The 24,790-nt window shown below is 48.4% G+C and overlaps 1 protein-coding gene across 1 annotated transcript in view; it reads right to left on the reverse strand.

Moving 5' to 3' along the window:
- Window positions 1-24,790, reverse strand: part of LOC115558186 (protein kinase C-binding protein NELL1) — a gene marked incomplete in the record, with an annotated part of 136,883 nt that overhangs the window by 7,897 nt on the left and 104,196 nt on the right. Inside the window, 2 exon segments of the mRNA XM_030376067.1 lie at window positions 5,937-6,077; window positions 14,483-14,578. Coding sequence (XP_030231927.1) covers window positions 5,937-6,077; window positions 14,483-14,578 — 237 coding nt within the window.

The following is a 24,790-nucleotide window of genomic DNA, read 5'->3' on the forward strand; positions in this document are numbered from 1 at the left end:
GACCAGGAGAGGAGGAAGAGGAAGGGAATGTGTGAAGATGCTGGAGACGCAGAGTCTGGACTTCATGAGGTCGGTTTGGTTCAGATGTGCTACAAAAGCACCGGTCCAACACACAACAGCCTTAGATAGATAAATAGATAGATAGATTACAATTATGGGATTTAGCAGACGCTTTTATCCAAAGCGACTTACATCGGTTAATACACACATTCACACACCGACGGCAGAGTCAACCATGCAAGGCGGCAGCCAGCTCGTCAGGAGCAGTTAGGGTTAAGTGTCTCGCTCAGGGACACGTCAACACTCAGCTAAGAGGAGCTGGGGATCGAACTAGCAACCATTCAGTTACAAGACAACTGCTCTAAATCCTGAGCTAAGCCGACCCGATAGATGGATGGATAGATGCTTTATTCAACCCCTTGGAGGGATTAAGGTATCCAGTAGATCAGGAAGTCATTCAACAGACAGTACAATTGACAAACAACAAAATGGACTAACAGTGAAAGTCAATCAAATAAGTAGAAAATAAGCAATATTGCACATAATTGAAATTGCATATAAAAAAGAGCAGGCAGATATCAAGGAATACATATTATGCATTGCAAATTGTCCAGAGTGTTTGGGGGTGGGTCTTAGCATTGTGGCGGATACAGGATGTATAAACTGTCGTGAGCAAATGGGCGAGTTCCTCGACATCATTAGAAGAAGTCTGGAGGGGTTTCTGATTCGGTCGATGGAACCGGTGGAGAGAGGTAAACCACCGTGACAAGCGAAAAATAAAACGGTCTCAGACGTTTGCACTGATGACAACTGAAGTGTGTCAGTGTCCGGAGGGATGGACAGCGTCTAAACAAGGCCAGGCCAAACCCCACGAGACTGAAGGCTGCTATAAAGCCCGGCGGTCAGTGTGTGTGGCTGATGGCCGCACCGGGCAGCCCCATCTGACCCAGGTTGATTGGACCCTGAAATCAACCACACAGCCTTCGCAGGAATTTAAAGCAGAAGAATCGTATACTTTTAACATGCCTGCAGGGAGCAAGAGAAGGTCGCATTGGCCCTACAGGTTCCCAGGAAATGATTTGTGCAAGCGGGAATTTGGTAGTGTAAAGTCGGCCCTTGACAGGAAAGCAAGTGGCCCTTTCATAGCGACAGCCGCATGCGTGTGTGCCTTGTTTGACCCCGGTTAAATACATCTGAAAGGTCCCTTGAAGGCCGACAGGGCCAGGCGTTCCTTCAGCGCTGACTTTGTGTCCCTCTCTCTCCCTCTCCCGCCATCGCCAACGTACCTGCTGCGCGCTCTGACAAAACACAGCCGACCGCGGCTTGGACCAGACACCAAAGTACAAAGGCTTTTAGAAAAGCAATTTTTGAAGTGTCTGTGTGTGTGTCTGTGTTGTGTACGTGTGTGTAGGTGTGTGTGTACATGTGTGTATGTACGTGTCTCCATGTGTGTGTGTACGTGTGTGTATGTACGTGTGTGTGTATGTGTGTGTATATGTACTTGTACGTGTGTGTGCGTACTTCTGTGTGTGTGTGTGCGTGCGTACGTCTGTGTGTGTGTGTGTGTCCGTGTTGTGTGTACGTCTGTCTGTGTGTGCGTGTCTGTGTGTGCGTACTTCTGTGTGTGTGTGTGTGTGTGTGTCCGTGTTGTGTGTACGTCCGTCTAGGTGTGTGTGTGTCAGTGTGTGCGTACGTCTGAGTGTGTGTGTGTCTGTGTGTGCGTACGTCTATGTGTGTGTGTGTCTGTGTGTGCGTACGTCTGAGTGTGTGTGCACTCCTTTATTCCCTTCTCCTTTTTTCCGTCCTCTCGCCTTAACTTTTAATTGCGTTCTCCACAGCTGTAAACGACGGCGGCGCTATCGGGAGGCAGAGCTAGCCGAACCCAGAGCGGGACTGGGGGATGATGGCGGCAGTGGCGGCGCCTCGCCAGCTATAACAATGTCACAGTTAGCACGCCGAACGCGCGCTCTAATTGGTCCGCCACACAGAGAGCGCCTGATGGGCAGAAGGGGGGGGGGGGGGGGGGGGTGGATTGGGGGGATGGCTGCGCCCTGACTACACTGTGATTGCGACAGACTATTTGCATACCTTAAATTAAGTCCCGTCGCCACCATAGAGACGGAGCCAGCTCTGCCCTGCTGAGGAAGGATTCATGCTACTCACTGCCGACGTCTACCGCATCGGTGGGCAAGCGGCCGCTGCTGACAAAAGCCCGCTCCTGTGTGCAGTGCCGCGCGAGCAACATGCCACGAAACGCGGGTCTAGACGTTGTTCAGTCATACTGCAACGACGCACACACACACACACACACACACACTACCAAGCATACGGCCACATACGCGTGCACGGCCACACACACACACGCTAGCACGTGCACGTACGATAGAACGGGCGCACGTGCTAGCACGCGCGCACACACGCGCGCCCACACACGCACACTGAAAACTAACAATTAAGACAGATGTTGGTAATTAGCAGGCATCAGTAAGCTTATTGTTGTTGCCGGTTTTTTTGACGACTTTGTTTGTGTAACTCCAGGCCGGCCATATGGAAAGGTCACGCGCATCACAGGGAGAGAGACACGTGGGGGGGGGGTTGCTGTCATTCGGGGACCAGGGCCGCGTTCTACTCATCGTCACGCACAATCTGTTTATCCGAGCCACCTGTCCATCCCCGAGGCATCGGGGGGGCTAAATGTGTGTTTAGATGTGGAGCAATAAAGCAAAGCACTGAAGCCCCACCACCCCCCCGGCCTCGAAACATCACACACCACAACACATCATGCATTCTAGACACAACGCACTACGCAACACTAGTTTAGCACGCTGGCTAAAGCTGACACAACACAACATGGCGTCCCACGCAACGCGCGTAACACGCGCAACACGCAGATGAGTCATCCGTCAGATGAAACGCCGCGTCTGATGCTTAGGAACTCCCGGTAACGATGAGAACCTCACAACGAAGGAAAGCCTGACAATATGACAGCCACAGAACCCCACGCAATGCGACGCACCGAATGAACAAAGGGATCGCATGCAAACAACAACAAGTACAACAACGGGATTACCAGCCCCAACACAAAAGCAACCTTCAACGGCTCCGTAGATAATCCCTCTAAGGGGAATCACTCGGGGGGGCATTCTGCACTCTTCCAGTGTGACGTGACACACGGGCAGGAATGACAAAGACCAACCCGGAGAGAAAGGAACTTATCCCTCGGTTGCCGCAAGGATTAGCAGAAACAAATCACACTGCAGTTCTACCGACGCCTCAGAGGGGAATACAGGTCAGCGTGATCAAGCCACGTTAACTGGCACTCCTGGCTTCAATCCAGCGTTTGTGTCGAACATCAGTTCGTGAAATAACTTCCTTGTGGCATTGTGCAGTGGCAGAACAGCGCTTTGGTCTTTGTGATAAGACATTTTTTAAGAGGACTTGTAAGGCAATTAACTGTTGCGCACATACTCCATCCTGCATGCCACACATTGATTCTAAAACAGTGATAGATTGCTATTGTTATTTCTGGCAGCCGCACTCTAAATGCTCTCAGGCGGAATCGGAAAGGTAAGGCAGGTAAAGACACTTTGATCACCCACACCAACCTAAAACGTCTTCACGGCCCGGATGCAGTCCAACTCCATGTGATGCTTGGGCCGAATGCCGGGCTCCGTGTCTTCTAAACATCTCTAAAAGGTTCATGTTTTCAACTTCCGGTCCTACCGGAGGGAGGGCAGTGGAACCACATTTGAATACGGGCCTGTGAAGCCCTTTGAGGCCATGAATGTAATAAAGGTCTGCTGTCATTCACACAGATGACTAGGCTACATCGACTACAGCTATAGTTCTGTGAATTACCCAAGCGAGCCAACACGGCCGCAGACACGGACTGCACTGAGCATTAGTGAAACGAGGCTCATGGGGGTACATCCTGGCAGATGCACCAACAACAGCAAAACTCTCATTGCTCTAGTTGTCATAATTTTCGCTCTCCCCTTAACTAGATGGTTACCCCAAGAACGTTCCCCAACGTGGCTCCCTGCCACATCTTGATTTCAGAATTTCTGCGAGTGTTTTTGGCTAGCAGCGGCCGCTCGCTAGGCAACGCTTGTTCCTGTCTTCACAGGATGTTGCGGAGGAGAGAGACAGTCTAACGAAAGGGGGAGAAATCCTGTTAAATTGCCATTTGTGCTTATTTCCCCTGTTGCTGCAAAGCCTAAAGCCTCACTGTTGAGGGAGTGAGACAGAGGAAATGGAGTTAGCGCCACGTATGCTAGTACATGGAGGGACAGGAATGCTGTACACACATTCTCCAACCAAACTAAGCGGCCGTACTACACACACAATGTAAAAGAAAATTGCTTAGGCATTGATATTTGAAGCACACTTTACTGTAATGCAATCCCATCCTGTCCCCCCCCCCATTATTCACACACACACTCACACACACACACACACACACACACACACACACACACACACACACACACACACACACACACACACACACACACACACACAAACGTGCATGCACACACACACACACACACACATGCACACACACACAAACATGCACACAAACACACGCACGCACAAACACGCACGCGTGCACGGACACACACACACAATTTCATAAATAAGCCGTATTGGCTTATTTATCATGTCTTTACTAGATTCATCCAGAATCTTCTAGAATTTGTTGACGTTGATATTGTTTACACATGAATCCTCTATCAGAATCATGATTCAACTAAACTCTTGTTGAAGGCCAAAACGACAGCACCTAGTTCCCCGGTTACCTCCAGGACAGTGTGTGTAGAAACACAAGTAGAGAATGGTCCACGTCCTAATGTGATTAAAGGGGTTGAGTTCAACGAACCTGTGGTATGGCACATCAACTGAGAGGTGGTCGATTGCAGCTCTAAAGCATCCAAGCACCACTTAGGCCTGCTTGAAGCGACTACGTGGGCAAAGGTGCACACTGTGTGGGGGTGCAGACGAGGCATCACGGCCTCACCAGAGGTTTTATTTATAGAGAGGCAGGCCGGGAGGGGGGAGGGGCACTTCTGTGCGCTACCAGTGAGAGGCAACCAGGAGTGTGAATCATGTCTTCATAATGATCGTAACGGGCGCCAAGTGATTCATAATGCATATGGCAATTAGGTCTCTGACTATGCTTTTCCCGCCGCTTGCATAACGGAGTCGCAGGAGAGTTTCAGTCTCAGCGCAGGAAATGCAAAGTGCCACGCAGGAGTCTGATCCCGTTCGACCTCAGCGTCCCGATCTCTCTCTTTCCCCTCCCTCTCTCTCTCTCTCTCTCTCTCTCTCTCTCTCTCTCTCTCTCTCTCTCTCTCTCTCTCTCTCTCTCTCTCTCTATCTCTCTCTCCCCCTCCCTCCCTCTCTACCCCCCTCCCTCCCTCTCTCTCTCTCTCTCTCTCTCACTCCTGCTCTGTTGCTCTGTGGGCTAACAGATGGAGACATGACACGGCGACATCTGACTGCAGCTGCGAGCTTCACGTATGTTTCTCATTAATACTTTATTATAGCGGGGGTGTGTGTGTGTGTGCGTGTGTGTGAGTGTGTGTGTGTCTGTGTGTGTGTGTGTCTCCATGCCCCCAGACTTTGAGAAAGACACGAGGTAAATAGGCTGCTAATGAAGATTCTCAGTGCTTCATAGTGAGTGGGTTGTCAGTTTGAATCCCGTCATGGAAAACACGCACACACACACACACACACACACACACACACATCTTTCCTTTCTTTCCCATGGCTACAAACACACGGTAGGATGGGAATATGGAGCATCGAGGCTCCTGAGAGAACAAGCGACAGTGACTCCAACAGGATGCGGCAGTGGGACGGTCTTCGCTCTGTGGAGAGTCCACGTGCGGCGCGTGTGTCTTTGTGTGCATGTTTATTGAAAACGAAATGCTCACCGGCACAGGAGCCGCCGTCGAGCAGGTAGGAGCCGTTGTCATGGTAACCGTCTCTGCACTCACAGTGGTACCAGCCCGGGAGGTTGACACAGTGGGAATGGTTGTGGCACTCGATCAGGCCCTCCGCACACTCGTCAATATCTGGGGACAGAAACACACACGCTTTATAAATAACTCACTCACACCGCCGCGTAGAGTGTAGAGTCGAGGGCCAATCGGCAGGACAGACAGGGCGGAAACGGAATATACTATTCATGAGACGGTTTTAATTATACTTGGGATAATGCTGCTAAAGTATAGTCACGTTAAAACAAGAATTGTCACACACCGCCATGTTTCGACGGTAGCCCAGGACGGACAAACAGCACAAGGGAAGATGCATTAGCATAATCGCTAGCTCATAAGCCATTATCTATAGTTGTGAGCATCTCGCCGCTAAACACCACTGAAACCTACACACTGCTCCTTCACAAGCCGGGCGATTTGAATGGCCCTGCCGTTTTCATTTAATCTAGAAGCCGGTAGACATCAGTGCCGCGGAGGCTAAACCAATCAGCCACCAAGAGGTGAAGGAACGGCAGAGAGAGGGCTGGCGTCGCCGCGGCCCCCTGGCAGGGCGCAGACAAAGGGAATCCTTCCTCGTAGGATAGAAGGAGAGCCATCCAGAACCAATACCTGTCCCTCAGCCGAACCAGGGCTGCTCCTCCTGCTCAATGGTAAATGGACTGCATTTATCCAGCGCTGTTCTAACCAGTGTCCACTCAAAGCGCTTTACAATACTGCCTCACAATCACCCATTCACGCACACATTCACACTCCGACGGCGTCGTCAGCCATGAAAGGCGACTGCCGGCTCGTCAAGAGCAGTCAGGGAGAGGCGCCTTGCTCAGGGACACCTCGGGAATCGATCCAGCAACCTTCGGGTGACCAGCCAACCCGCTCTGCCTCTTGAGTCACAGGCCGCCCAGGAAGGGTGGCAGGACGCTGTTGTTGTGCCGAAGCGTGGGGTGTGTGTGAAGGACACACGTACACAGAGACGGGCTGAGGCCTGGGCCTCACGGTGACTGCGCTATGGGAAATGCATTATGGATGCTGTGAGCTCTGCTCCTCTTAGCCGGCACTCCTCTTCACTCCCACAATAGCCGGCAAGACAATGGGCAGCTCTCGAGGACCGCTGTTGGCCGCGTGCCCGCCGACGTTATATATTTATTATTTCAGAGAGGAACGGGGGTCTGAAGCTCTGAGGCGCTGGCTCCCGTCCTTTAATTAAGATAATGCTAATGGCCATTCTTCAGTCTAACACATCCCCGCCTTTGAACTGTGAGGAGTAACTTCGGGGCGGTCTGCACTGGGATACGCTGGTGGGACGCCGTTTAACGGGAGGGGAGCACCAGGTAGGTTTAAGCAGCGTCCCTTAAACCTAGTGTCCATAATGTCTGCACCCCCTGTGATTAACAGGAGCACCGGCGCCCACGGATGGGAGGCTATCGTCAGGGTCGTTCCCCTCCTCGCGAAGGGGTGCTAGGGGAGAATGTTAATTGGCCGGAAATGTATGCTATTTCGGGTTCCACGCTGGAGCCAGTTCGGATTTTAGGGCTTCTTCACTCTTCGAGAAATAAGGATGTTTAGCTGCAATGTAAGAAAAAAATGTAAAGTAAAGGAGAGGAATAAATCGCATTGAGGCAGGACTTTGGTTGGTAACCGTTCAACCGGTGAAGATGTTGGGGCCGGCCCGGGGAGGCCCTGGGGTGGCACCCCCCCCCCCCCCCCCCTCCCCGTCTGAAGCCTGGTAGCAGTGTGTGCTAGCAGCTCTGATATGCTACGCTCACATCAGCCATCTGGGCTGGAGAGACGAGGCTAACCATCATCACTGAAACGTTGAATATTACAACAGGCAGTCTCGCTATGCTCAACCCAGACCGGCTAATGAAGCGGGTTGTACCGAGACTGTAGGTGTAATAATGTGATGGATGATGCTAAATAAATGTGATTTCTGCAATGTGCAACAGAAAACAAATCACTTCTGCGAATTTCTGAAACTGACCATCTGCCTTTCTGTTTCTGGTGGATCGACTAAACGTACACGTAAAAATGATTTTTCTGACATTATAATCCTTTCCATATTGGAAATATGGAAAGATATTAGTATCTTATTACTTTTCAACCTCATATTGGTAAGTATATTACTTTCTGTATAACTGTATACACATGTATTCAGGATATTACTTTCCAACTGTATACACATATATATATTAATATATATATTAGTGCTGTCAGTTAAACGCATTATTAACGGCGTTAACGCAAACCAATTTTAACAGCGTTAATTTTTTTAGTAGTTTTGGCAGTATGTTTGTATGTTCATCGTTTAATTGCAATATAGGCTTTTTTTTTTGTATCGTCCTGTTTTGATCAGTATATGCCATAAATGTTGTTATCAATAAAAAAACATTTGCACAAGGCAAGCCGATACACTTCTCCATGTTGATAAGAGCATTAAGATGAGAAAAATTAATGGGACAAAGAAATGAAGGGATATTTAGCATAGAAAAAAGATTAGAATCGCGATTAATCGTGAGTTAGCTATGACATTAATGCGATTAAATATTTTAGTCGCTTGACAGCACTAATATATACAGTATATATATAGACATACAATATATATAATATGCACAAATGGTCTTTTTTTTTGCCGCTTATCAGAATACTTGCATTAGTAGTGTTTCACTCTCCACCCTAACATCCCTGATGCCGTGATGACTGACTGGGAGCCAATCAATTCCTGGGCTGATTGGTGTCACTGGGAGTCATTATGACACAAGGACTCGTCTGCCTTTCTACCTCAACGGCAATCAAACTCCTGGCCTATATTCTCCGGCCTCCCCCTCCTCGTCGGCTTGACTCGCTCAGATAAATCAAAACCTGTACTGTCATGCACACAAACACACAGATGACGGATTCAGAGCAGACCCTTATCCGTTCCCAGTCTCGAGGATATGTCCATTCCGGCCGCACACGGGCGTTTAATTGAGTGAAGGAAACAGTGACGGCTATCCCAACTCATTTTCTTTCCGCTCTCCATCCATTTCCCGTGATCAGGTTTGTTTTGCTCGCTGGTAAACCCCACAGGCATTTAAGCTATTACCTCGCAGTACGGGCCCGCGCCTACACCTTCACGCCGATATGCACATGTCCGCGCCATTCGCCAGCTCCAATCATATTCTCCCGTTTTGTGCTGACGACCTTACGACAAGCTGATTATATCTTCATCAACTTGTTGAGATGAGGGGGGGGGGGGGGGGGAAGAGTGGAGTACAATGAGTCCGGTGGGGGGGGGAGAGAAACAACATAATAGATTCAAACGTTCAACCATATTGAACAGGCTTTGCATCCACATTCACAAACAAATCGAGTGTACGCTGTACATTTTGTGTTTTATGTAAACCCTTCCATAATCAAACTCTTTCTTTCAGCTCAGAGGTGAAACGCTGCTGTGAGAGTGCTGTGCATAGGGAGAGCTCCAGGGTAGATAACCACGTCGCTTTATGCAGCGCCTCGAGTGGAATGCTTTCATGACTCACTCTGGTTGGTTTTCTGTCATTTAACTATCGTAACTCTGAAGGCTACTCCGGCAAATGGACTATTACTTGCGTGTGTCAGGTGTCATATATTCTACCAACATAATGGGGCGAATATGATCACCCATTAGCTATTAATCACGAGTTACTTAGAAGGCCTGAATATGTTACTTTGTAGATCTCTGTGGATGAATGCATAAGCCTGCACAAGAGAAACACTGTGCAAACTGAAGTTTAAAGGGCCCGCCAAAATACACATTGACACGGGTTCCCTGATGTTCGGTACACACTGAGGGGCACTACCATCAGAAAACATTAAACAACTATTGTGTCTTCAGCTTTTTACCCCAACACCTAAAACACAAGGTTTGATTTTTGGACCGTCCATGTCTACATCACGACGCACTGCTCCAAACTAACCAATAATGTTCTTCAAGCCGCTGACAAGAAAAAAAGTAATCAACGAATACCAACAGTATGCAAAATCTGTATCATCCAGTGTTAGCGATTAGCTTTAGCATCTACATTTAGCCAAACTATCACTCCCAACCTGCATTTCATTCGCTTTACTACAATTTTGTGAAGAGAGAAAAATAACAATTAGGAAGATGCCTTGAATAGTATTTATGTGAATTAAGTATGAAACCAAACCAATGGCAAGGACCTTTAAACTACTGTTTACCTTGTTCTTGAAGTGTTGAGGCACATTAAAAACACTAAAACATCATGATTTAATAATAAATGCATGTGTCTTGACGTTTGAATACCACTTAGCCTACTGCAGGGGAGGCTCACGCTACTCGGACTGAAATAAATAGTGTTCAATACTAATTCACAGACTTAAAGTGGCAATCTCGAAGATCTCCAAAGGTTTGAATGGAAACAAATGTCAGTTAAGTCACAACCTATAAGCGAATGAGGGACCACAATTGTGGTTGAGCCTATCTAGCTGATGAAAGCCTTTACATTCCAAGTATCATGTTAGGGCCGTGTTTTCCATCACCCAGCAGTGTTATGTCTGCTAGAGAGGGTATGATGATGCTACCACAACAACCGTTCTTCAACCTGTGAGTGTAGTGGAGTACTGTGTTTCTTTTGCCATCGATGCCGCAGAAGAGAACAAAACGATGACAGAAGAAAAAGATTGCAACAAAATCTATGAAGTGATAAAATGTTAAAAAAATTATAAAGATCATTAACAGCATTAAACAGTGAGAGTCTGAACTTCAAATTATAACCTAAATAATTTCCTTTACATTAATTGCATTGGGTGTTGCAGTGAGCATTGGATAAAACAGCTACAGCAAGCATCACACATACATTCCTACTCATTTGTCACATTAACTAATTGAATAATTAGCAAAGCAAACTACAGTACAACCAGCCACTGGTGTAATAATTCCATGATTGAATCCATTATCACTACGCTGTTTTTTTGATTAATGAGAGACGGTTTAACAACTCATGCACCCGGTATTACCGGGTGAAGAAATGGCAGTCACATCATTACATAAAACATACTGCGTGTCAGAATCAACAAAATCTTCAATCCTTATTCCTTAGTCCTTCCAAATAGAATTACTTCCATTGAGATGTTGCCATCGCCCGGACACAAGGCCACAGGTCCAGGGTTTCTGTACAGTACTCACAAACACTGAAGCGCTTACTCCAAGAACCAGGGAGAGTACTCACTCGATTGCCCAGAAGCTAAGGACAGAATTGTGATATGCATATGCAGCTGACAAAAGATCAACACATTCGGGGCTGGACGGCCAGCAGAAACCCCCTGGACGCTGCGATGGGAACAGCCAATCAGGAAACACACCAGCACTCATACGAAAGGCAAACTATGGTCACAAAATACATTAATAGCTCAACAGAGGGCTAATCATGGCATCATAACGACAGCTAATTTAACACATAGTAAATTACTATCTATTTGTCTTTTCCCTGTGATGAGGGGTTGTCTGTGGATCTTATCTCTTTCTCACCGATACAGAGTCGCACGCGCACACACACACACACACACACACACACACACACACACACACACACACACACACACACACACACACACACACACACACACACACACACAGCAGGTGCTACTTAATTGCGCATTGTTAGAAGCTATAATGGGAGAGCAGATGGTCGGGATAATTGTTTATGCAAATGTATAGATGTAGATTCCCAACGTTGGGACCGTAGGTAGCCCAGCTCAGCTTTTTACAGCCCAGGTTTAGCTCAGCGACAAACAGTTTCTCCCTCCTGCACCGCAGCCCCGCTAGGAAGGTGGGGCTCTTACGGTCTGGAACCGGCAGACTCCAGTGATAAGCTCGGGAATAACCAGCAGAGAACTACCGCAGCATGTAACTCTGCATGCAAATCCACCCCCCCCCCCCCAACCAGCTGATGGCGGTGGTCCAACCCACCGCGAGCCCTCGGTAATCGGCTGTACTCCGGGCCACCCGTGTCGCTGTAATCCACGGAGGGGGAAACCACGACAGCAGCAGCAGCAGCAAGCAGCCATCGGAGAGGCTGTGTGCCTGCTAGACCTGTTCGTCTCGCAGCAGAGCTCTGTAAATAAAATCAGGAGGCCGGAAGACACGCGGTCCAGCTGTCAGAGAGCCAGGAGGCAGGTAATAATGAAGCGGTGAACGGACGTGCTGTCGCACAGCGTGGTGCCATTGTCTTGCGTCGGGAGAGAAGGAAGTTGCCGGTCACTTGTGCTTTGCCGTCTGGAATCCCGCTTGACGTCGCGTTGACTCGCAGGAGCCGCTTCAATTTTTGTTGATCTGACTTGATGCCTTAAAGCAGGATTGAGGGCACGACGCTCAGGAGACAGGAGGCCTTATTTTGGAAAGGTGTGCCTGTTTTGTGTTTATGAAATAGTGTTAGTGTGTGCGTATGTTTGAATGTGCGTGTGTGTGTGTGTGTGTTGGGGGGGTTATGTGTGTGTTTGTGGAGGTATGTGTGTGTGTGTGTTGGGGTATGTGTGTGGAGATATGTATAGCGAATGTGTGTGTGTGTGTGCATATGCATGTGTGTGTGTGGCATTAATAACTTCCTTCCTGCAGTCACTGGACTTATTTCATGTGTAACCAAAGCTTTCAACTGAACTTAAAATTCATAGACTGCAGTCTCCATCGTCGGGTGCCTACAAAGGTTCCTCTTGACCAATGGGGGATAATCCCTAATTGACAGGGAGGCACTAAAGCAGTGCTGCCTCCATCTAGACTTCTGGTTGTCTAGACTGATATCTGATAAACAGACACAGAGCGGGGAGAGAGTGAGAACTTGGCAGCGATTGACACACCTACTTGCCTGAAGCGCCAACAAAAAGACGCACACGCAGAGTGAAAAAAGTGCCACACGAGAAAGAAAAACACTGCTCCGTCAAATTGCTTCTTATTTTTGTATTCCAAATCTTACCCCCGCCCCCCTCCCACTATTTCCAAAGTGGTTCAAAGGGAAGCAACATCATCTTTTATTCGTCCAAACAAAACCGTTGTTGTGCTGCCAGAGACCCGAACAGCAAAGGTTTCCTCTGCAGTGCCTCGGCAAGGTGCACCGTTTGTGCGCAGTTGATACACATTACACATGAAAGCATTCGTTTCAAACCATTCCGAACTCTGTCCCAATAGAAGTCAGCGTTTGATTAACATTTCCAGCTCCGAAACGCCTTATCCGCCTTATCCGCTGACTAATGATGGAGGTGGTTACCATGGGAACCACGTTGAACTTGAAAAAGGGGCCTTTCAATGAAGATCTCATTCCCCTGGGAATACCATGCAAAGAGACAATCTACTGAGATAACATGCTTTGGGGAAAAAAAAGAGTAATAGAACATATTACAACACTGAGGAGGAATGACTGCAGCACACAGTGGTAATGGTTACATGGGCTTGGGCAATAACGTATTGAACCTGCGGGAGGTATGCGTGTGTGTATGTGTGTGTGTGTATGTGCATGTGTGGGTCTGTGTGTGAGATTGTACGTGTGTGAGTGTGTGTGTGTGTGCATGCGTGCATGTGTGGGTCTGTGTGCGAGTTTGTGTGCGAGTGTGTGGAGAGTGTGTGCATGTCTGTGTGCGTGTGTAGATGTGTGCGTGCGTGCATGCGTGTGTCTGTGTGCATGCGTGGGTCTGGGTGAGAGTGTGTCTGTGGTTGTGTGTGGTTGTGTCAGTCGATAACACCATTCCACCCAGTGTGTGCACTCTCATGTTGGAGTGATGAGGGCGCGCTGGCCACATCGTTCCGGCACCTCTTGTGAAACCATGGCAACGTGCGGTGAACACCTGGGCACGAGTCGGACCAGGCAGACTCTCTCTCTCCATCTCCCCCTCTCCCTCTCTCCTTCTTACCCTCCCTCTCTCTCCCTCGCCAGCCCACAGAACACAAACCACACAGGAAGACAACCCACCCACCCACCAATAAATAAAGCAGCATTACGACTCCACCACAACACACAGCGCTGAAGAACACAGCGGCGGAGGAGTGAGGAGGAAAGAGGAGGAGGACGGGACAACCACAGCAGCACATGGGCCTGACACAGATGGAGTTGGGGTGTGTGAGAGTGTGTGAGAGAGGAGGCCGGTCTGTGGGGAGGCATGGGAGTGAGTGAGTGAGGTCGGTGTTTGTGGGGGGGGGAGAAGGGTTTTTTCTTCCTCTTCTAAGGCCACGGCTCTGTCTCTGTGGAGCCCAAATTAAACACAGAGGGAGCTTCAGAGGGAGGGAGAGAGAAAGAGCGAGCGAGGGCGAGTCAGAGTGCGAGAGAGAGAGAGAGAGAGAGAGAGAGAGAGAGAGAGAGAGAGAGAGAGAGCGAGAGCGAGAGAGCTTCATACCGGAATGATTACCTGCTCTTTTTCTTGTGTCACTTTGACACTCAATAAAACATAAGGGGCTAAGGCAGGGGGGTTTAATTGGTTGGGGTGTTTGTGCGTGTATGTGTGCGTGTGTGTGCGTGTACCTGTCTCGCAGTGGCGTCCTGTGAACCCTGAGGGACACACACAGCTGTTTGGAGACACACAGGTCCCTCCGTTACGGCATCCGTCCTCACAGAAGGCTAGAGAGACAGACAGAGAGAGACAGAGAGACAGAGACAGAGACAGAGACAGAGACAGACAGACAGACAGACAGACAGACAGACAGACAGACAGACAGACAGAGAGGGGCAGAGAGAGAGAGACAGAGGCAGAGACAAAGCAAGAAAGGGAAAGAGAAAGAGAGCGAGAGCGAGAGGGGGGGAAAACAGACATTTAGTTTTATTGATTAAGCCCGTCAAAAGAAAAGCTTGTTTCATTCACATCCAAGCAGCCTGGGATTTATTCTGCCAAAGAGGATCTGTTTCAACATTTCAAATTAATGATCAGAAGTGGTATCTCGGCAATCTTTTATGAATGTGTGTTCTTTGGTCTCAATGGGGACTGGGCCCCTGATGCAATGGGATTCAAAAGGTGTGCAGAATAACAGAATAACAGCACAATTACCCCAGTGGCACCTCATTGGAGCAGGGAAGCAAAACAATCATAAACACTTCTCATCCAATTGATGTCTGGGAACTGTTTGCCATTTTCTTCTGGAAATCCATCCGGCTCGAAAGTCCTTGAATGCTAATTCTTCTTCGACACAAACCCGCTCACATCTAATGGGCAATATCTCCCTCTCCATAGTGAGTTTCACCTCAGTCGAGTGGAGTGAAAAACACAGCTCACAAAGACCCCCCCACCCCAACCCAACCGCTGTCGGGCGGCATGTGGCTCAGGAGGTGGAGCGGGTTGGCTGGTAACCGGAAGGTTGCTAGTTCGATCCCCGGCTCCTCCTAGCTGAGTGTTGAGTTGTCCCTGAGCAAGACCCCAGACTGCTCCTGACGAGCTGGCTGTCACTCTGCAAGATTGACACCGCCGTCGGTGTGTGAATGAACGGTTGAACGTAAGGTAATGTTGTAAGGCTCTTTGAGTGGCCACTGGTTAGAAAAGAGCGACATAAGCGCAGCCAAGGATTTTATCTGGACTTAATAGCGGTTTCGAATAAAAACATTGGAATAAGCCCAGCAAGGCCAGTGGCCGGTGTGTCAACCAATGAGAAGACAGGCGTTGTAAAACCTCTGTTCTTAATGAACAGAGATTGAGCGAGAGACGGTGAAAATGAGTTCACACGGTGACCGGGGCGTGGGAGACGGATGGTCATGGATAAAGAGGAACAAATGAGAGAGAGAGAGAGATTCACACCGGAATGATTAGCTGCTCTTTTTCTTGTATCACTATGACACTCAATAAAACATATATGAGAGAGAGAGAGAGAGAGAGAGAGAGAGAGAGAGAGAGAGAGAGAGAGAGAGAGAGAGAGAGAGAGAGAGAGAGAGAGAGCAGATTAAATGGGAGTTGGGTCTGAAAGCGAGGAGGATAAAAAAAAAAGGGGGAGGCTTAATTGAGCAAGTTCATTAAAGAGAAATTACTTTCAGCATTCCTCTGCTTAATTAATGACACCATTTGAACGATGAGTCCTAATAGGTAGAGGAATCTAATTTTAGTGCCATACATATCTCGCTCTGTGTACGCATGCACATGTGTGTGTGGGGGGGATTTAAATGAGTGTAAGCTACTTAATGTACAAACAGATACATGGCCCTAATTAATAACATCAGAATAGAGCTGGCAAAAACCATAAGAGCTATTAATTAGGGGCCTCCCTTTGCAAACTAATGAAACATTTCTTTGTCTGAATAGTCATTTTCTGTGTGCGTATATATGCGTTTTTTCCCCTCCACGCAAAGCAGCTAAACACACAAACCAATACACGGGTGTGATAAATAACACCACGAGTCTCATGCCAAACGCCATTAAAACCATTAACTTGACTCGCTCCTCTCTTTAAGAAGTTATATCTGGCCCTCATTAGGAGGCTGATTGCCTCTGTACTAATAAACTTCACACTAAAAAATTAATTACACTTATATTGACTCAATCCATCTCCAGCTGTAATTATCATTTCACCACCATTGGCTCCGTCTGCCGTCCCACTAATGACTTGGATAGACAAGGGACGTCTCCTGCATGTGTGTGCGTGGGTCCGTCTGTGTGTATGTACGTGTGTGTTCGCCTGAGAGCGTGTGCGCGTGTGTGTGTGTGTGTGTGACAATGGAGAGGAATAACTCTCATTGTCTGTCACTCATTTTCCTCATCTCAGCTAGCTTCCTCGCTCCATTCCTATCCCCCTCCCAATACATGTCCTTCGTAGCACACAGAGTCCCACCCCACACACACACACACACACACACACACACACACACACACACACACACACACACACACACACACACACACACACCCCTGGCTGTGGTGGTCCCCGTGACCTCCAGCTAAACCGTTTCCCCGCCCGGCCCGTGCCTGTTGCTGACTCGTTGCTTCGGGTGCCTCAGTTTACAGGCTCAGACTTGCTATTTGACTTCCCATTATTTCTCCTAGATTGCTTTCCCAGCGGGGGGGGGGGGGGGGCGACGCGTCCCGAGCCGTGGTTAACCGTCCCGTTCCCTCTCGTTGGCCATCAAATTATCCATCGCCAAATTAAAACCTGGATTACTGAGAAGAAGAGGCGAGCCGATATTCCAGCGAAATTCACAGAAGTATGAAAAGGGGGGAGGAGGGGGGGAGGAGGGGGGGGGGGGGGGGGGGGGGAGAGGGGGGAGGGGGGGTTACAATTCTATGGTGGAATACAAATGATCAGCGTTCCACAAAGTAGCACATCTCGCTAATGCGCTGCATTAAGAAATGGTTAGGCTGTTGATAACGATCTCATCTCGTACCCCGAGTGCAAATCTCATTAGGGCTACAAAGGCGGCGCCGGGTGCCGGGACGCGGCGGCGGCGGCGGCGGCGGCGGCGTGTTTGGGCGGCTCGTAACAGATGGCGACATTAGGGCGAGGCGAACGCATCATGTATTATAGAGAGAGAGAGGCGCCGCATTATAGGCCATCGGGGGCTCTGACAGAGCACCGACGGAGGGCTATCGGTCCTCGGAACAGACCTGAGTCTCTCTCTCTCTCCCTCCCTCCCTCCCTCTCCCTCCTCTGGTCTCATCAATCTCCCTTTTATTCCCTTTCTTCCCCTTTTCTCCTCCTCTCAAAATGGCCTCTTTTATATCTGCCCAAGTGTCCCTCCTCCATCTTCCCCCCCCCCCCCCCCCCCCTTTTCGTTGTTGTGTGTTTGTGAGGGGGGGGGGGGGTTTGCATCTGAAGACAGAGATAAAGGATCTCCACGTTCAGGGAGAGACAGAGATGGGGACAGGAAGTGTATTGAGGAGCAGAACACAAAAACCCACGGATGAAATTACCTCCCATAAATCATTTCATCCTCACAGTCGCCATGTTGTTGACTGAATGGAAGCGTTTAAAGTAATTAGAAAAATATAAACTTATATTTAACGTATGGAATTAAAGGCAAAATTAATAAAAAGACAATGGTGAAGTTAAGAAATAAAAAGGCACAAAACTAGAAGTCTGCTATAAAATGGATGTTGATTTAGAAACTAGTTGTGTTCAAGGTTCTTAAAAAAAAAAAAAACCTTTACAAAACAGCTAGTTAGTACCAGTCACAATCCAGCAGCATTACGCTCAAACATTTCTGGAGGACTGTTATTCCAGCGGGTTGAGCGTTACGCTGGCTCTAAGTGAAGAGTAATGGCGGTGTGGGTATCAATGTCAGAGGTGTCAACAGATGGGCCGGGATTTCATTAGCAACAGTCTGAGATAGCTCTCCAGCAAACAGCAGGGGCTGTGCGATGTGTCAGTTAAGAGTCTGCAGATACCGGGTCGAGGTGGTTCATGTGATTCCGATAAGCCCTGCTGTCAGGACATATGATGAGGCCGTCCCTGAGCGCTGTATTACGCGTATTAATAATGTATTACGCTGGCAAAAAGCCCGGCCAATGCCTGAACCCTGTGTCAGGAGCAGGAAAAACACAGACAATACGAAGCAGTGTGGATATTCTCAGCACACTGCAGTGATTCACGTCGGGGTTAGCCTCGACCGCCCCGGATATAGCACGCTAACTCATCGACGTTTCCCGGTCGACACATCCCCCCCCCCCCCCCCCCCCATCATCCCACTTTCCTGGAGGGATTCAGCATGTGGCAGACATCAGCTCATTGTTCATGCCGGAGTTGGAGGGATTTTTTATCAGTATTCAATCGGCCAACAGTCGCGGGCCGTGAGCCTATCAGAGGGGAGGGATGCCGAGCGCGGCGATGTCCTTGCCGGTTCCGCGTGAGGAGCCTCCTTAATGCCTCGGTTATTGGCTCCTCGCTCCCTTCCCTCCTTCCCTTGGAGGCTGAGGGGACCGACAGAGGAGGCATGGCGCTGAGATGATATCGGTGTTGTCGCCAGCACACTTTTAGTTTGGCTGATAAATCTCGGTCTGCCGCGGAGAGGTGTGCCGTGTTCGCTGGATAAGACGCAGCCGGGCAGGCATGTTGGATGTGGCCGGCAGGCATCAGGGGATGGGGTTGGTTATAACACCTGACAGATCATGTGATCAAATGAGATGGCCCGTATTAACCTCCCCATCAGCGTGTCATAAGCATACAGTAACACACTGTGGGGAGATAAACAGACTGACATTCAGGATTAAACAGCCATCCAAACCACTACGTTTGCTCAGGGCATTAATACGTATCGGTATGAACATATGTCCATACCATAACTCTTTAACTCTAACCAAATGTTAGCTCAGGGATTTCCAAGAGTCAATTGAGTGGAGCAATTTGAGCAATTAGAAAAACTGAAACTTGCACAATTCAGGCGATGAGAATGAGCAAGGTGATCATCTCTGAACTGTATTCATCCAGAATGTGCCAACAGCCTCATTCTGCAACATTTCATCGCCCTTCTGTCCATGGAACTGAGTAGCATTAGCGATCCAATCTCTATTACACCACAGGTATCTCAGACATAGCAACTGTGAATATAATGCCGCCATTGATCCAACCTATTCCACAATATCACTGGCTAATGCACTGGAAATTCACAGACATAGCAGCAAAATCTGTTCACAGAAAAAAATTAGATTCACAGTGAATAACTATAGCTGTAACAAGATTGATCTTGCAACACATTTTCGGGTTAATATGTGTGGTATTCATTCAGTCAGGGACATCACTCTAAAGTTAGCTGACTCTACTCAGCAGGGACAAGGAAAGAACTCCGTTTCTAGGTTTCCTGGTATACTTGCTGGGGTAGTAAACAATCGGTTGTGTTGCATAGGAGTCTACGGTTGTGACTGGTTTTCCAGGTTTAAGCCGAGACCCATGTGTTTCCACGGAACCTAAAATACGACCAGCGAAAGTGAGTTATTCTGAAAGCGAATGGCCACGTAATAATTTATTTGGTAACTGCGGTATAATCGCACTTCAGTAATGCTTGCTCGCAGACCTCTGTACACGCACCTCGTTCCTAACAGCATCACTGTCTCGCCAATAATGACAGATAAGCACACCCTCTTGTGTAATATTGCCTTGGAATCACAGTCATTTGTCATTTGATATAACACTTGAACAACACTAGAAAACCAAAATGCCGCCGCAATTATCCACAAACAAGAGCTACTTGCCAATGTACCCGTCGCAGCCAGGTTTGTGACCGAGAGAAAGAGATGGAGAAAGTGGGTTGGAAATTCTTTGAACTGAATTGACGGCGTAATTAAAAAGATTAACTTGGAAATAGGTAGAAAACAGTATAAAGGAAAAGCACTATCTGTGCAGAGAGGCCACTCAACACAAACAAGCATACAATGGTCTGAGAGATGAAGTGAGCTCCGAACAGGGTAAACACACTACAGACAGGGCGCTTCCAGGGGCTACACTGCCTCGCCCTGGCCACACCTGCACCCTGGCCACACCCTCCCTGAACACACCTGCACCCTGGCCACACCTCTTACTATAAAGTCCTCAAGATGGCAAAACCTCTTACTAGGCAAGGGGTGTGGCCAGGGAGGTTTGGCTAGGTTGCAGTTGTGGCCAGGGAGCTGCGGACTTGGCACAGGTGAGGCTTGGGCAGGGCAGAGCACAAACTAGGTGAGCTCAAGCCAACTAGGTAAGCACAGGCTATGCATCTAACCTGTCCGACACCGTTAAAGGAACAATACTGGGCCTCATCCTGCCTTGTAAAAGCCGCAGAGTCCTGGGAGGGACGAGACGGTGGGGGTGATGGATTGACAAAGGGAAGTGAAACAGGAGACCCTGTGAGATGGGCCAAGCCGATGGATGATGGCATCAATGACGCAGATCTTACCTTGAAGTCTTGAGTTAGTGTAGTAGCTGCCTCTCCCGAGTAACGGGGAGGGATTGTCCCAAGCTCCCGAATGAATTCTACAGCAATGCAAGGCGTTTACATCACTACAGAGACGGCGCCCACACACGGGCAAATATGTCCCTCTTCCCAGGGGTTCTCATCCCACACCGAACACCGGGAACGGGTTGTTCATTATGTGCATTATTGGGGGGAGGGGGGCGGAACTCTGCGCATGCTTCGGAGGTAGAGATATCCATTTCATCAACAGGGGTTTAGTGGTGAGAGGCGAGGGAGAGGAAGGGACTTCCTATGGAGAATATCTTGTTCTGTTAAGTTTTGGGTATTGCTTTGTCGAATTCTTTAGAAACAAATTCATATTTTTTTTCTGCTTGTCGGTGTTGTTCATTTCATGTTCTTATTATTCTCGCTCTGGAATCTGTTAACTGGTGACTGTACACAGCTCATACGAAGTGACGGAACGGAAATTGTGTTTTGGTAGAGCTGAAGTGTAGAACCTTCTCTCGTAGTTCAGGGGCAGCTGGCTGTGCAGGAGGTGCGATGCTTCTCTTGTTCCAAGTGTTTTTTAGAGTGTACCGAGTGCTTTTTAGCCTTCCACTTGTGGAGGGAAGAGCCCTGGAACCTGACATAAATCAGAAGGAGTCCATAGATCTGAGCTCCAGTGTTTCAGAGAAAATGCCAAGTCCTTCGGTCAATCCTTCAGGCTGTCACAGTCAGTCACACCCCAACACTCTCACTTCTCCGCACCCAACCAGCGTTAGCCAAGGCTGCAATTTATACTCCCCCTGTTTCAGTAAGTTATAGTGCACCGGGTAATGAAATTGTGTTTCTGTTCATAAACCCCAACTACATAGTCTGCTCTCGAAATTTGCTTTCATCCGGCAAAATCTAATGAAATCGTTACACTCCAATATACATTGAAATTGCACTCATCAAAGTTCCTCTTTTGAGATTTGAATGCACTTACGTCTCCTCTTCTTTGAGGAGTAAATAGATTGAATCACTGTGTGCCTGTCTTGCTAGTTTTACACGATTACATAGCAAATCAATTTCATCCTTTCAATAAAATGTATAGCATGCTATTGAATTACTCTGAAATCGAGGACAAATTTCTACGTTTCCCCCTAATTCAGTGTCAAGGCTGGATACCTGGCAGAATAACCGAGTGAAAAGAATGGGAACGCTTTTTGGTAGTAGGTGGTGTGTGTGTGTTCTGACTGTTCATGAGTGCATGAGCTCATGGTTGCACTTCTTCAGAGTTCACCTAGACTCTTCATAGCCGTACTGTACCGACAGCCGTTTCTCCTACTCCTGAACAATGTACCTATCTAATTATTTTTTTTGCTAAAAGCATCTGCTGAATGCCCTTAATGTAAATGCAAATGCACATGTTCTGTGGCTGTAATAACAGGCTAATAGTTTAGCCTGAGGCATCTGAACCCACACGTTGCATGCGCTGTATAAGAAGCACACATCATACAATAGCCAATCCCTTAGTGTATTTATTAAACACATGATAATACTTTGGCTTGAGGACCCTGCAGAACTTTGACCTGAATTGGTGTCTGCATCGCTTCACTAGACCATCAAACCCCAGGGATGTAAAAAGCTGGGAATCAGTCAAATGTCACACATGGCTCGAGAGATGACAATTGACGCCTCCCCCTATGGCATGTAAAGAAGCGAACGTAAAAGCACTGATGCAACTTTAACTAAACGCTGGGCAATCTGTCTTTAGTGTAGCAGGGAGTGACTGCTAATTATGAGTCTCTGCTGGCATGGGTCACACCAACATGACATGACGGAGTCAATGGGCTTCGCTCTGGGTGTCTAACCGTAATGGCTAATTAACAGCAGCGTCAGTTAAGACAACGCTATGGTACTTTAAAGCAAGGTCGTGCACACTTGCACATAAAGTGGCAGTATGTTTATAGAATATTACAGCGAAAATAAAAAAGTGAATGTTTGAGTTTAATTTCATACTACAGACGCAGGGACAGAAGGGACGTTTTATGTCAGCAGATAATCACGTTAATTGCTTGGAAGATTCCGTTTTGATACATCTATATCAAAATCATTTAATTCTCCCTGTGCCACGACACGGCTAAAAATAACACTAGGCAAAGACAAAAAAAAAGTCCTCAAATGATAATTTCTACAAAGCTCTGAAACAACCTCCCCCCCGAAATCCAGCATTTGCAATTAATTATGCCTTCCATGTACTGTAGTGTTCAGCCAATTAAATGTTGTAAAACACTATGCCTCCAAGCAGAAAACTACACATTAGCATAACTGCTAAATGTGTTGTTGCTATACAAAAAAAAGGAGCGTCTAGGAAGCAATAATTATGTAAACAGAGAACTGAAACCTTGAATACTTGAGACCACGTGGCTGCGCATATGACCGTAGAATCCCCTCCTGCTGGCTTCAGTCCTCCCTCTCTCTCCCCCCCCCCCCCCCCCTCAATGCTCTCTACATCATTACTGCGATATCGCTTTACAGTGCGCCGCTCGCTGGCTGCAGTACCGGAGCGTGATTGGCTGAGAGCGAGGCCTTTGTGCTGCTATGAGGCTGTTTAGCTTCGCTACTCAAATCCTCTCGATTTGAAAGGGAAAAAGAGGCTCTTTGTCTACACAAACCAGTCGTAAGGAATGAAATAACCCATTAACAAGATTATCCTGCTCATTCTGGGCCACACAAAGGCTTAGCAATAGCGGGATAATCATTAGGCCCGCAATGGGAGCCGCGCTGATCCGTAATCTTTGGTTCTGTTGTGATTGAACTTCTGCGGTGAGGCTGTGGGCTTCAGAACACATGAAATAACGCTGGACTCTGGGAGAACAGAGAAGTAGGACATGAATATAACTCCTGGTGGTAAGGTGGTGGCAGGCTGTGATACAGAAGGGCTGATACAAGGACGAGAGAGAGAGGGATGAGAGAGAGAGACAGAGAGGGAGGGATGAGAGAGAGAGAGAGAGACGAGAGAGAGTGAGGGAGAGAGAGAGAGGGATGAGAGAGAGAGAGAGACGAGAGAGAGAGAGAGGGACGAGAGAAAGACGGAGAGGCACGAGAGAGGGACAGAGAGGGAGGGATGAGAGAGAGAAAGAGACGAGAGAGAGAGGGACGAGAGAAACACAGAGAGAGGGACAGAGAGAGAGACAGAGCGGGAGGGATGAGAGAGAGACGAGAGAAAGAGACAGAGAGAGGGACGAGAGAGAGGGACGAGAGAGAGAAGGACGAGAGAGGGACAGAGACAGAGAGAGAGAGAGACACAAGAGAGAGGGGCAGCGGGGAGAGTGGGACAAGAGAATGGGACAGAGGGGCGAGAGAGGGACAGAGGGGTGAGAGAGAGAGAGAGAGGGACGAAAGAGAGATCTGAGAGTGATGGGAGGAAGGGAGGAGAAGGTAGAGTCAGATTGTGAGCCTAATCCGGTGGTTACTCCTTACATTCGGTCATCCCTGAGGATCAACAGCTATAAAACAGGCTCCTGAGAAGAGGGGGACACTCTTAATGTGCCCGGGCCATTCTCTCTGTCAGGGCGCATACCGGGGCAGGTCAGCCATGGGCTAGTTTAGTGTCTAGGGTCGTCGAGGGGGAGGGTGTATGGAGGTGTGTAAATACAGGACACACATCCGGGGTAGCTAGCTAGCCGAGCGCTCGCCTAGTTATGAGGATATGGATGAGGAGCAGGTGGAAGGGAGCCGGATAAAAATAAAGCCCACAGTAAACATAGATTCAATCACCTTTATCCCAGATAACAAAAGCTCTGATACGCGGGACCGCCTGTGGGTGGAGCAGCTTGGGGCCCCGGGGCTACGCTAACTGCTCTCCACCGTCGTCTGTGTTCACACTATCAGCAGGAGGGCCGGCCCGGCGTGTGCTCAGAGCCGCTGAAGGGCCCACGCCACCGCGGCTCCTGCGACTATATTACCCATAATTACTCTCCCGTAATGGCGTTCCGAGGCACGGCGTAA

This window comes from Gadus morhua, chromosome 14 (genome assembly GCF_902167405.1).
Source record: "Gadus morhua chromosome 14, gadMor3.0, whole genome shotgun sequence".
NCBI lineage: Eukaryota > Metazoa > Chordata > Actinopteri > Gadiformes > Gadidae > Gadus > Gadus morhua.